The following is a 12,516-nucleotide window of genomic DNA, read 5'->3' on the forward strand; positions in this document are numbered from 1 at the left end:
CTGCCTCCCCTGGGATGAGGACACCGGGAAAGAATGGAGGGTTTCCTCAACGGCAGGCAGTACAGCAGGAGTTGGAATGGGGAGGGAGGGCAGAGGGTGAAGCTTGGCACGGGGCAGGGTGACACAAGGACGGGAGCCATGAGGAGGCACAGAGGCTTGCCTGACGGGACTGGGAGGGGGGGAGAGGCACTTCCTAAGGCAGACAGAGTCCCAGTTCTTGATCTCCCCGGTGGTCCAATCAAGGGTGGGAGAATGAAGCCGGAGCCACGGCAGACCGAGGAGGACCTCAGAGGTACAGTTGGGGAGAACGAAGAGCTCAATCCTTTCGTGGTGGGGTCCAATACACAACAGGAGGGGTTCTGTGCGGTAACGCACGGTGCAATCCAGTCTGACTCCATTGACCGCGGAAATGTAGAGCGGCTTGACGAGACGGGTCACCGGGATGCGGAATTTATTAACAAACGACTCCAAAATAAAATTTCCAGAGGCACCAGAGTCCAAGCAGGCCACGGCTGAGAGGGAGGAGTTGGCTGAAGGAGAAATCCGCACGGGCACCGTGAGACGTGGAGAAGCAGACTTGGAACCAAGAGACGCCACACCCACGTGAGCTGGGTGCGTGCGTGCGTTTCCCAGACGTGGAGGACGGATAGGGCAATCCACCAAGAAATGCTCGGTACTGGCACAGTAAAGACAGAGATTTTCTTCCCTACGGCGATTCCTCTCTTCCTGGGTCAGGCGAGACCGATCCACTTGCATGGCCTCCTCGGCGGGAGGCCCAGGCGTAGACTGCAAAGGATGCTGTGGGAGAGGTGCCCAGAGATCTAAGTCTTTTTCCTGGCGGAGCTCTTGGTGTCGCTCAGAAAAACGCATGTCAATGCGGGTAGCCAAATGGATGAGTTCTTGGAGGTTGGCAGGAATCTCTCGTGCGGCCAGCACATCCTTGATGCGACTGGATAGGCCTTTTTTAAAGGTCGCGCAGAGAGCCTCGTTATTCCATGATAACTCGGAAGCAAGAGTACGAAATTGGATGGCGTACTCGCCCACTGAAGAATTACCCTGGACCAGGTTCAACAGGGCAGTCTCGGCAGAAGAAGCTCGGGCTGGCTCCTCGAAGACACTCCGGACTTCAGCGAAGAAGGCCTGGACTGTGGCTGTGGCAGGATCAATGCGGTCCCAGAGCGGTGTGGCCCAAGACAAGGCCTTTCCTGAAAGAAGGCTTACTACGAACGCCACCTTAGACCGTTCTGTAGGAAACAAGTCCGACAACATCTCCATATGCAGGGAACACTGAGACAAAAATCCACGGCAGAGTCTAGAGTCCCCATCAAATTTGTCCGGCAGGGACAAGCGGAGGCTAGGAGCGGCCACTCGCTGCGGAGGAGGTGCAGGAGCTGGCGGAGGAGATGGTTGCTGCTGTAGCAGAGGCAGAAGTTGCTGTATCGTGGCGGTCAACTGCGACAGCTGCTGTCCTTGTTGGGCAATTTGCTGCGATTGCTGAGCGACCACCGTGGTAAGGTCAGCGAGACTTGGCAGCGGCACCTCAGCGGGATCCATGGCCGGATCTACTGTCACGATTCGGCTTACGGGTTATGGATCCGCTGTGTCAGCGAGGGATTGGCGTGGACCGTGCTAGTGGACCGGTTCTAAGAGGCTACTGGTTTTCACCAGAGCCCGCCGCAAAGCGGGATGGTTTTGCTGCGGCAGTAGCAACCAGGTCGTATCCACTAGCAACGGCTCAACCTCGCTGACTGCTGAGAAGGCGTGGGACAGAAGGACTAGGCAGAGGCAAGGTCAGACGTAGCAGAAGGTCGGGGGCAGGCGGCAAGGTTCGTAGTCAGGATGGATAGCAGAAGTTCAGGTAACACAGGCTTTGGACACACTAAACGCTTTCACTGGCACAAGGCAACAAGATCCGGCAAGGGAGTGCAAGGGAGGAGATCAGATATAGCCAGGGAGCAGATGGAAGCCAATTAAGCTAATTGGGCCAGGCACCAATCATTGGTGCACTGGCCCTTTAAGTCTTAGGGAGCTGGCGCGCGCGCGCCCTAGAGAGCGGAGCCGCGCGCGCCAGCACAAGACAGCAGGGGACCGGGACGGGTAAGTGACCTGGGATGCGATTCGCGAGCGGGCGCGTCCCGCTGTGCGAATCGCATCCCCGACGGCCATAACAGTGCAGCGCTCCCGGTCAGCGGGACTGACCGGGGCGCTGCAGGGAGAAAGACGCCGTGAGCGCTCCGGGGAGGAGCGGGGACCCGGAGCGCTAGGCGTAACAGATCCTTTATGGCTGCGGCATGTTTTAAGGGGTTGTCCTATTAAGAAAAACAGGACCAAGCTGATGCATTATGGGAAATGAACCACATTTAAAATGTACAAGCATTTCTGAAAATGTCCTGTATGAGATATATAAGGTCACTAATCCCCACATGAGGAACATTTATCAAATGTGAACTTGCTTTTTGTTCACTTTAGACAAAAAAAGTTGCAAGGACTGCTCTGGTTAAATGTCGCAGAGCAGTGGAGGGCTGTGCGACAATTGTATTAAAAGTCGCACGTGCCTTAATACAATTGTCGCATAGAGCAGGGTTGAATTGCCTTATGATTTCTTCTAAATCTGGTCCGTGCGACCAATGCTGTGCACTGTTCTAAGAGCTCAAATAGCAATCACTCACAACACACAAATCACACACCAGTGATGTTTTATTAAAACTTATATGTTTATTGGTATTTAAAAGCGCAATATTATTTATCCAGATCAGCTCTTCCATCTTGGTAAATTCCAGATTCCATCCAGGACTTTTCGATCACGAGGACTTTTTACTTTTGGTTAGGAACTTTCAGAATTTTTGGCAATTTATGAAAAATGTTATAACCAACTCTGAAAGAAAGCAAAATAGAGGCAAATTATAGGATCCTGCTCTCCTGCGGCACTGTAGCAAACCTTCAGAAATTTCCAAATGCATATAGACCAATACTGAAGTGTTTAACCTATGAATGCAGCCTGTGTCTTGGCCTCTATCCTTTCCATAGACCTATATGGACAGTGAATACGGGTTTCCTATAGTAAATGGCAGATGATAAGTGAGGAGATGGAAGCCTTGTAAGGCTGAAGGAAGCACTTTTGCCTAATATGATACATTACAAAGTTTCTTATGGTAAGGGTGCGTTCACACGGCCGCCTGTCCCCGTTTTTTTTTTTATCCCCGTTTCGGTTCCGTTCTTGCAGGCTGTAAATGGATTAAAAACAGCTTAAAAAAAATTCCATACATGTCAATGGGATTTTTTTACAATCCGTTTACATCCGTTTGTACCCGTCTGCACTCATTTCCGTTTTTTGTATGGTAGAAAAAACAGATACAGTAAATTTAACATTGAAGTCTATGGAAAACAGATGAGCCTTTAATGTCATCCATTTGCATCCATTTTTCAATCCGTTTTTTTTTTTATCTGTTTTTACTTTTGAACATGCTCAGAGCAAAAAAAATATTTTTTTTGTTTATGAACTGAACAATAACGGATAAAAAACGGATAACATCCATTTGCATCAGATATTTTTTTTTTTAAGTCCGTTTTTATTTTTGATGGCCTAGATGGCCATCTGAATGCAGACTTACTTGTACAATTGATTTTTGAAAAGTATCTTTAAATGACAGATACACTTTAACCCCTTAACGACGCAGGACGTATATTTACGTCCTGCGCCAGCTTCCGCAATATGAAGCGGGATCGCGCCGCGATCCCGCATCATATCGCGTCGGTCCCGACGCTCATCAATGGCCGGGACCCGCGGCTAATACCACACATCGCCGATCGCGGCGATGTGCGGTATTAACCCTTTAGAAGCGGCGGTCAAAGCTGACCGCCGCTTCTAAAGTGAAAGTGACCCGGCTGCTCAGTCGGGCTGTTCGGGACCGCCGCGGTGAAATCGCGGCATCCCGAACAGCTTGCAGAACACCGGGAGGGCCCTTACCTGCCTCCTCGGTGTCCGATCGGCGAATGACTGCTCCGTGCCTGAGATCCAGGCAGGAGCAGTCAAGCGCCGATAACACTGATCACAGGCGTGTTAATACACGCCTGTGATCAGGATGAGAGATCAGTGTGTGCAGTGTTATAGGTCCCTATGGGACCTATAACACTGCAAAAAAAATTAAAAAAAAAAAGTGTTAATAAAGGTCATTTAACCCTAATAAAAGTTTGAATCACCCCCCTTTTCCCATAAAAAAAATAAAACAGTGTAAAAAAAAAATAAATAACATATGTGGTATCGCCGCATGCGTAAATGTCCGAACTATAAAAATATATCATTAATTAAACCGCATGGTCAATGGCGTACGCGCAAAAAAATTCCAAAGTCCAAAAAAGCGTATTTTGGTCACTTTTTATACCATTAAAAAATGAATAAAAAGTGATCAAAAAGTCCGATCAAAACAAAAATCATACCGATAAAAACTTCAGATGACGGCGCAAAAAATGAGTCCTCATACCGCCCCATACACAGAAAAATAAAAAAGTTATAGGGGTCAGAAGATGATATTTTTAAACGTATAAATTTTCCTGCATGTAGTTATGATTTTTTCCAGAAGTGCAACAAAATCAAACCTATATAAGTAGGGTATCATTTTAACCGTATGGATCTAGAGAATAATGATAAGGTGTAATTTTTACTGAAATATGCACTGCGTAAAAACGGAAGCCCCAAAAAGTTACAAAATGGCGTTTTTTCTTAGATTTTGTCGCACAATGATTTTTTTTTCCGTTTCGCTGTGCATTTTTGGGTAAAATGACTAATGTCACTGCAAAGTAGAATTGGTGACGCAAAAAATAAGCCATAATATGGATTTTTAGGTGGAAAATTGAAAGGGTTATGATTTTTAAAAGGTAAGGAGGAAAAAACGAAAGTGCAAAAACGGAAAAACCCTGAGTCCTTAAGGGGTTAAGTTGCTTACATTACTTTTAGTTGCACAACAAACCATGATACATTATACTGCACACATCATTTGTCTCAGTCCAAACAACTGCCCCCCTTTCAGAGCCCCCAATCCCCCCTGTAAAATTTCACCCCTCGTAGTTTACCTTGTTTGTTTCCAGTCATCTTTAATATTCTCACTTTCTGATCTCAACAGCCACATGGTTTTCAGAACAGGACCTGTTTCCGTGATGAAGCACTGACCTGTGAAAACTGTGATGGAACCTGCAACAAGAGCAGCCAGCATAAGCAACTGTACAACATAAATGAAGTAAATCAATCATTTATTTTTTACACAAGTTACTAAAATATAACCCATATTATTTTTTGCATTTATTTATGGATATTTGGAGTGGCTAAAATAGAGAAATCACCTGTATCAATACCTTCCATCTAGCATATTATAGGTTAATTCAGGTCAGTTGTTCGTAACAAGTTGCACATGCTATAAATGTTTATAAGAACAAAATAGCAGAAATAACCAAAAACAACTAGTAGTGCAGAGAGCGTACAAAAAGTAAAATGCAGATTTCCATTTAATTTTGGGAAAAGAGAAAAAAAAAAGTAACCATCTACCACTTTCCTGTAAAACATGGTAGAAAAAGTGTTTTCTTATCTCATTTAGTATCTCCTATCCACAGGACTAGCAGATTGGTTGAGAGTTCAACTGCTGGGACCCCCGCTGATCCTGAGAATGGGGACATAACTGTCCCCATAATGAATAATCGCTAGTGTGGGGCTACCAGCTCATACATTGTCTATGGGGCAGTTAAATATTTCCATGTGGAACGTTTAAAAATAATATATTACAGGCAATGTATCGCCTAGATTTTTTTTTTTACTTTCTATTTTTTTGTTATTGTAAGTTGTTTTTTAATTCCATTTTTGAACATTATTATGGGGCCACCATCTTGCCTGAGCTGTTTTAACAACATGCAGAGATATGCCTTATAGTGAAGTCAAAGTTCTAGGCAACAACAGATGTGTGACGTGTGCAAAGGTTATTCCACAGAGGAGGGGGGCTGAGCTCCTCCTGTCTTCTCTATCTACTGATGTCACCTTTTACTGTAATGCTGTACACTTTCCAGCAGCTTCCTCCTTACCACAGACAGAACAGGAAGTGTCAGCTTAATTTAAAGAGTACCTGCCACCAAATAAAACTTTTATTATAGTGTTCCTTGTATAATTAGCAGACACTTTCACATTCACTTGCTTTTAAAATTATGAATATAAATATGTTTAAAATGTAATAGAAAAAACGGCCACTAGGTGGCTCTGTTCTGTTCCTTCCTGCAATTAATACAGTGAGTTTGGTCTCCTTCCAGCCTGGCAGGAGTCCGAACTCAGTAAGTGCTTCTCTGCAGAGAGCTTGATTGACAGCTGCACAGAGCCTCACTGAAACATGCATACAGCCTCATTTAAACATGCAAAGAGCCTCAATGAAAGATGCACTGAGGTCTTCTATTCATCACAGCTCTGCAAACATGTGAGGGCAGAAGTGGTCCCCCAGCAGGCTTCAGTGATGTCATGGCTGCTGGGAAATGCCCACTTTCTCTTGCTGGGAGATTGCACTATGTGAGAAAGAAGAAAGGTAAGATACACAGCTTTTTAAACCTCTAAAAAAAAATGTAAGGGTGGGAGGGGTGTTAGGAGTAGTTAGGGAACATAGCCGGAGTTAGTTTAGAAAAGTTTATTAGGTACTTTTTAAGGTTTAGTGGTGAGAATGAAAACTGCAAGTTTTTTTATGATTATTTTGAATTATAGTTAGTAGAATGGCAAATAAGAAAAAAAAAACAATTTCCTAATTTTTTTTTTACTTAAATACTTGATTTAAGCAAAAGGCAATTTGGTTATCTTCTGAAGACATATTCCCTTTAAAACTACATAGACTGCAACCATTTCTTACAAAGCCTAATTTAAAGGGGTTATCCAGGAAAATACTTATTTTTATATATATCAACTGGCACCAGAAAGTTAAACAGATTTGTAAATTACTTCTATTAAAAAAATCTTAATCCTTTCAGTACTTATGAGCTTCTGAAGTTAAGGTTGTTCTTTTCTGTCTAAGTGCTCTCTGATGACACCTGTCTCGGGAACCGCCCAGTTTAGAAGCAAATCCCCTTAGCAAACCTCTTCTAAGAGCACTAACACAGAAAAGAACAATCTTAACTTCAGAAGCTCATAAGTACTGAAAGGATTAAGATTTTTTAATAGAAGTAATTTACAAATCTGTTTCACTTACTGGAGCCAGTTGATTTATATATATATATATATATATATATATATATATATATATATATATATATATATATATATATATATAAAAGTTTTTTCCTGGAATACCCCTTTAAGGATAGAATTAAGAATTAAAATATTTTACTTGAAAATTCCCACTTGACAGTATAGCCGAACGATGAACCATCTAATTGCTGATATCCGATCAGAGGGGATTCCACAATGGTATTATTGGTGGCTGATACAGCTGTTAGGTATGTCCCTGAAAATACTCCATTCTGTGAAACTGCAGCTATGGTAATGTTAGAGCCAAGGTCATTCTTCCACTGACCTTTCAGGTTGCATGCTGCAGGCTACACAATAAAGAAAGAAATGTTACTAAAACTTCACCATTCAAGGAAAGAAACATTGCAGTACTGACCACTTTTTGTTATTCTTTATTCCACCTTCATTGTATAAACCCATTAGACACAAACATTAAAGTCTCATCACCAAGACAATAATTTATTTATATAATATATAAATAATTACACTAAATAATGTCCCCGCTGCTCCATAACCGATAAGCACACTGGGGCCAATTAATTATTATAAACACACTGGGGCAAATTAATTATTATAAATATTCATGGGGGGCATACATTTGGGGGTCAAATTAGTAGTTTAAAGACCCTGCCGGGAGCCCTGAATGGCTCCTCAGTGCTGGCTATTCAGGGCTCCCGGCAGGGAATTTAAAAGTGAAAGTAAAAATACACCGTACATCGCAGGGGATCGGAGCATGCCTCCCGCTCCCCTGTTTATTAACTTCTGATTGCATCGGGTCTCAGAAGTGAGACCCAGTGCGATCAATCCCTCAACCTCTGTACTACAACCCCCATCATGTGTCTGTTCCATGATGGGGGTAGTAGTACAAACAATAATGTAGCCTCCCCAGCCACTGGCAGACTCCTGCAGCCGGGGAACTACTCCCATCATGGAAACAAGTCTGTTCCATGATGGGAGTAGTAGTAGTCCCGGCTGTGGGAGTCTGTAGGCAGAGGTGTTAAAACGGCCATAAAATAACAGTACATGACGGAAGTTATAACGGGTCTTAATGGATGAATATGCCCGTTATTTTGACGGACATTATTCAGCCGTTAGCACCCGTTATTTCATCCGTTATTATACATCCTTTTTTAATTATACAATACAGAAAACGGATGTTTAATAACACATGAATACTCATAGTGGGAAAGCAGCCTTAGAGAGTCTTTGTTCAGGTAGTGTTTATTGGCAGTATGGACATGTTGTTTTCTGGATCAGTCACATTACAGCCACATAGCCAAACCTGAATATAAGCACATGAAGAACTTCAAAGTGCTCCAAGCTAGTCTGAGAAGATGGATGTCGACAAAATAGGTCAAGTGGAAAGATCCAGGACAACTTTGTTTGTACAGGGTTTAAAAACTTGTTTGCTCATGGCCCTAAGAGGCCGGAAGAAGCACCCACTTACGTGCGAGACTGCTGGCGTAGCCTCCGAGCGCCACACACCAGCGCCTATGCAGTGACCCGGTATCCTGTTACCGGACCTCCAGACCCGACCGTCTCTACTCTGCGGTGAGTGCACGTACGTGCCCCTTTTTTTTTGTTTATACTAGATATTAAAAGTGTTTTACATGAGAATAATCCAAGGTTTACACTGGTCACACCATCTTTTTTTCAAAAGTAGGCGTGGCTATGTAAATTTGATGTTTTACATAATATTTTCAAAGGGGTGAGAGTCCATTTTTACATAAAAAAAATTTCACACCAGCTTTTTGCTAGTGTGGAAATCACAGAAATGGTTGTATTTTTTTTTTGTTTTTGTTCTTTTTCTTTCTTTTTTTGGGGGGGAAAGGTGTAATTTAATCAGTTATTGAAAAATAAATAATTATTATTGGAAAATATTAATAAAAAAATATATATTTTTTTTTCATGGTCACTGCACCTGCACTCACATTTAACCCCTAGACATGTTTTATTTATACAGTTATCACTTGTATGAGTACTTTTAAATATCTTCCCCAAAGAATCCATCAAGTTAAACCAATAATAATTATAATACTACTTATAATAATTATTTATAAACCTATAACCCTACTATGATTGATCCAGAGGAAAGCAAAAAAACAAAACAAAAAATAAAACAACATGAGGCTGATGCCAATTGCCCCATAACAGAGGAAAAATTCCTTCCTGACTCCATTATGGCATTAGAATAAATCCCTGGATTAAAGTTCCATCTATCTATAACTTGTGATATATTTTTTGAGAAAATGATGAGGAATTGATACCGAATGAATACTAGAAAGTATAGCATTCATTTACTGAAACTGTTCTACCTGTTTATGATAATTTATCGTAGTCCTTTTACTGTGACCACACCAATGAGGACATTTTCTCTCCAGTCAATGTGCAGATCTCATACAGACACTGGGTCTGATGTTCCAAACACAGCTGCTTTAGAGAATACTGGTACCTGCTTAAATTTAGGGGAAATTATAGAACATACATCTTGTTGTCACCCCTCAATATTTAACATGAAGTAAAACCCCAGTTTGTAAATAAATTCTTATTGCACCTAACCAAACAAAATGTGTTCTTTTTAATATGTGAGGGCACCCGGGGTTAAATCCTGGCACACTCTTTCTTACCTCTGCAGCAGCACAAATTGACCAGCAGGAGAGAAGCACAACTAGCACTGAAATCTGCTTCATCCTTGTTGTTCTGCTCCAGCATCCAGCAAGAAATGTACCTGTGGTGACATCCAAACCCGTTCTGCTGCTGTATATATAGAGCTGAGTGACTCAGCAAGGATGTCTTCCAAACTTTCCCAACTACTGTAAGAGTGTAAACATGAGGTGACATTTCTCAATCGGTAAAGAAATTATTTTTGGAGTGATTCATAAGTCTTGTACAATGTCATGGTATTATACAAGTAAAGTCAATACTGAAATGTAAATGTTATTTAGGATCATTAAAGGGGTACTCTGCGCCTAGACATCTTATCCCCTATCCAAAGGATAGGGAATAAGAAGTCTGATCGGGGGGGAGGTCCCACCTCTGGTACCCGTGATCTCCATGCAGCACCCAGCATTCTAACCAGTATGTTTAGAATGATTGGTTGCGCGGCAGAAGACGTGACCTTCCATCTGGTAAACATTCTTCACTTTCTAAAACCAGATGAACAAACTCCAACGTTCGGAATGTTCCCAAAGTGGCGGGATACCGGCTTTGGCATTAATGAGGTGATGTACAAGTGACTAAATAGATAGACCCACAGAGTTTTAAAGCAGGAGGGGAGATCAAAGAATGGCCAGGACATGATCAGCAAGAGGAGGGAATCCAGGGAGGGGAGACTAGAGGTACTGGAAACTGGGAATATTCTAGAGCCCCCTTCGGTTTACAGGTGGAATGTCTATGCCAATCTATCACCCTGGAGAGGAAGGTTGCTACATAATACAGATGAATGTTTGGGAGACTAATCTCACCCTTACATTTTGGCCAATGAAGCATGGTCTTGGTTTCTCTAGCTGGTTTGAATAAGGAATAAAGATGAGGGTATGTAGATCGGCAAAGCACATTTATCTTAAAAATCATAGATGCAAGTCACAACTGGTTATGCTGTTTCACAAGGTCTCTTTGATAGTAGAGCTCATAATAAAACATTGTCACTATATATAGGCAGTGTTCCCTGACGTCACACATGTTGTTTAGTGTTAAATATATGCAACAAACCTATGTGATAAGATATCACAATATCCATTCTTACTTATCTTGTGAAACCGCTTATGTAACCTATTGCATCACTTGCGCAACATGTCACTTGCAATATGTACAAGGAAACTAGAGGTGTTGCCAAAGTGCAGGTGCCCAGACAATGGGCCTTGTGCACAAATGTGCAATTTCAGGTGCATCCAAGTATTTTGGAGATGTGCATAATGGTTCTGATTCTATATTTCTAGTGACTGCAGTGGAACACATCAGTAACCCCTCTAGGGAGGAGACCGTATAGGTAAATTACATTCAAGACAGGTTTTTTGGGATAATTAAATTAAATATGTGGGTAGCCTTGAAAATTAATTTGTGTACTGATTAGTGATAAGCGGCATAGGCCATATTCGAATTTGCAGTATTTTGTGAATATATGGCCGAACATTCATCCTATATTTGCAAATTTCACATATTCGTTCACTTTTTTTTCATGCGAAATTCGTAATGAAATTCGCAAAATGCGCATGCGTGATTATATCTTTCAACTAACTACTTTCCTATTGGTTGCTAGGGATGTTGCTAACCTCTGACAACTGTATTTGCATCCTTCTCATTGGCCCATAAGCTAAAAGAAGGGAGGGATCAGTGTCCTCTAGAAGTGCAGAGATTCGCGAATTTTCGCATATTCGCCTTCTTTGGACCACAAGCTGGAAGCAGGGAGGGATGATCATTGTAATGTCTACTGTGAAAAAAAAAGGAATATTCGTCATAACGTATATATTTGGCTATATTCTAAATATTTGCGAAATCGCGAAGTGCCGATATTTGCGATAAAAATTCGCTATTCGAATATTCACGCTCAACATTAGTACTGATGACATGTATTTCTATTAATAAGGATTTTTTTTTGTCCGCTTCTGCATATATATTTATACAGTACAGACCAAAAGTTTGGAAACACCTCATTCAGAGTTTTCTTTATTTTCATGACTATGAAAATTGTAGATTCACACTGAAGGCATCAAAACTATGAATAAACACATGTGGAATTATATACATAACAAAAAAGTGTGAAAATATGTCATATTCTAGGTTCTAGCCACCTTTTGCTTTGATTACTGCTTTGCACACTCTTGGCATTCTCTTTGAGTTTCAAGAGGTAGTCACCTGAAATGGTCTTCCAACAGTCTTGAAGGAGTTCCCAGAGATCTTAGCACTTGTTGGCCATTTTTGCCTTCACTCTGTGGTCCAGCTCACCCCAAACCATCTCGATTGGGTTCAGGTCCGGTGACTGGAGGCCAGGTCATCTGGCGCAGCACCCCATCACTCTCCTTCTTGGTCAAATAGCCCTTACACAGCCTGGAGGTGTGTTTGGGGTCATTGTCCTGTTGAAAAATAAATGATGGTCCAATTAAACGCAAACCGGATGGAACAGCATGCCGCTGCAAGATGCTGTGGTAGCCATGCTGATTCAGTATGCCTTCAATTTTGAATAAATCCCCACCAGTGTCACCAGCAAAGCACCCCCACACCATCACACCTCCTCCTCCATACCAGCACACCCGTGAAGTGAAAACCATTTCAGG

General features: G+C 42.2%; 1 protein-coding gene across 1 annotated transcript; it reads right to left on the reverse strand.

Annotated features, from left to right (window-relative positions):
• Positions 1–2,742: 2,742 nt before the first annotated feature.
• LOC130310780 (avidin-like) lies at positions 2,743–11,672 on the reverse strand. Its single transcript, XM_056552425.1, has 5 exons — positions 11,515–11,672; positions 9,871–10,053; positions 7,344–7,551; positions 5,071–5,188; positions 2,743–2,875 (listed from the first exon to the last, which is right to left on the reverse strand). The coding sequence occupies exons 2-5, from the start codon at positions 9,931–9,933 to the stop codon at positions 2,815–2,817; spliced, it is 450 nt and encodes a 149-aa protein (XP_056408400.1). The 5' UTR covers positions 9,934–10,053; positions 11,515–11,672; the 3' UTR covers positions 2,743–2,814.
• Between the last annotated feature and the right edge of the window lie 844 nt (positions 11,673–12,516).

The sequence above is a fragment of the Hyla sarda genome, chromosome 1 (assembly GCF_029499605.1).
Source record: "Hyla sarda isolate aHylSar1 chromosome 1, aHylSar1.hap1, whole genome shotgun sequence".
NCBI classification, from domain to species: domain Eukaryota; kingdom Metazoa; phylum Chordata; class Amphibia; order Anura; family Hylidae; genus Hyla; species Hyla sarda.

Bases quoted from the DNA above. Each gene is read 5' to 3' on its own strand.
- LOC130310780 (XM_056552425.1), bottom strand. From the start codon at position 9,933: ATGAAGCAGATTTCAGTGCTAGTTGTGCTTCTCTCCTGCTGGTCAATT. The intron at 7,552-9,870 runs GTAAGAAAGAGT...TTTATTGTGTAG, and splicing joins CAATTTGTGCTGCTGCAGAG to CCTGCAGCATGCAACCTGAA. The intron at 5,189-7,343 runs GTAAAATATTTT...CTCTTGTTGCAG, and splicing joins TGTCAAGTGGGAATTTTCAA to GTTCCATCACAGTTTTCACA.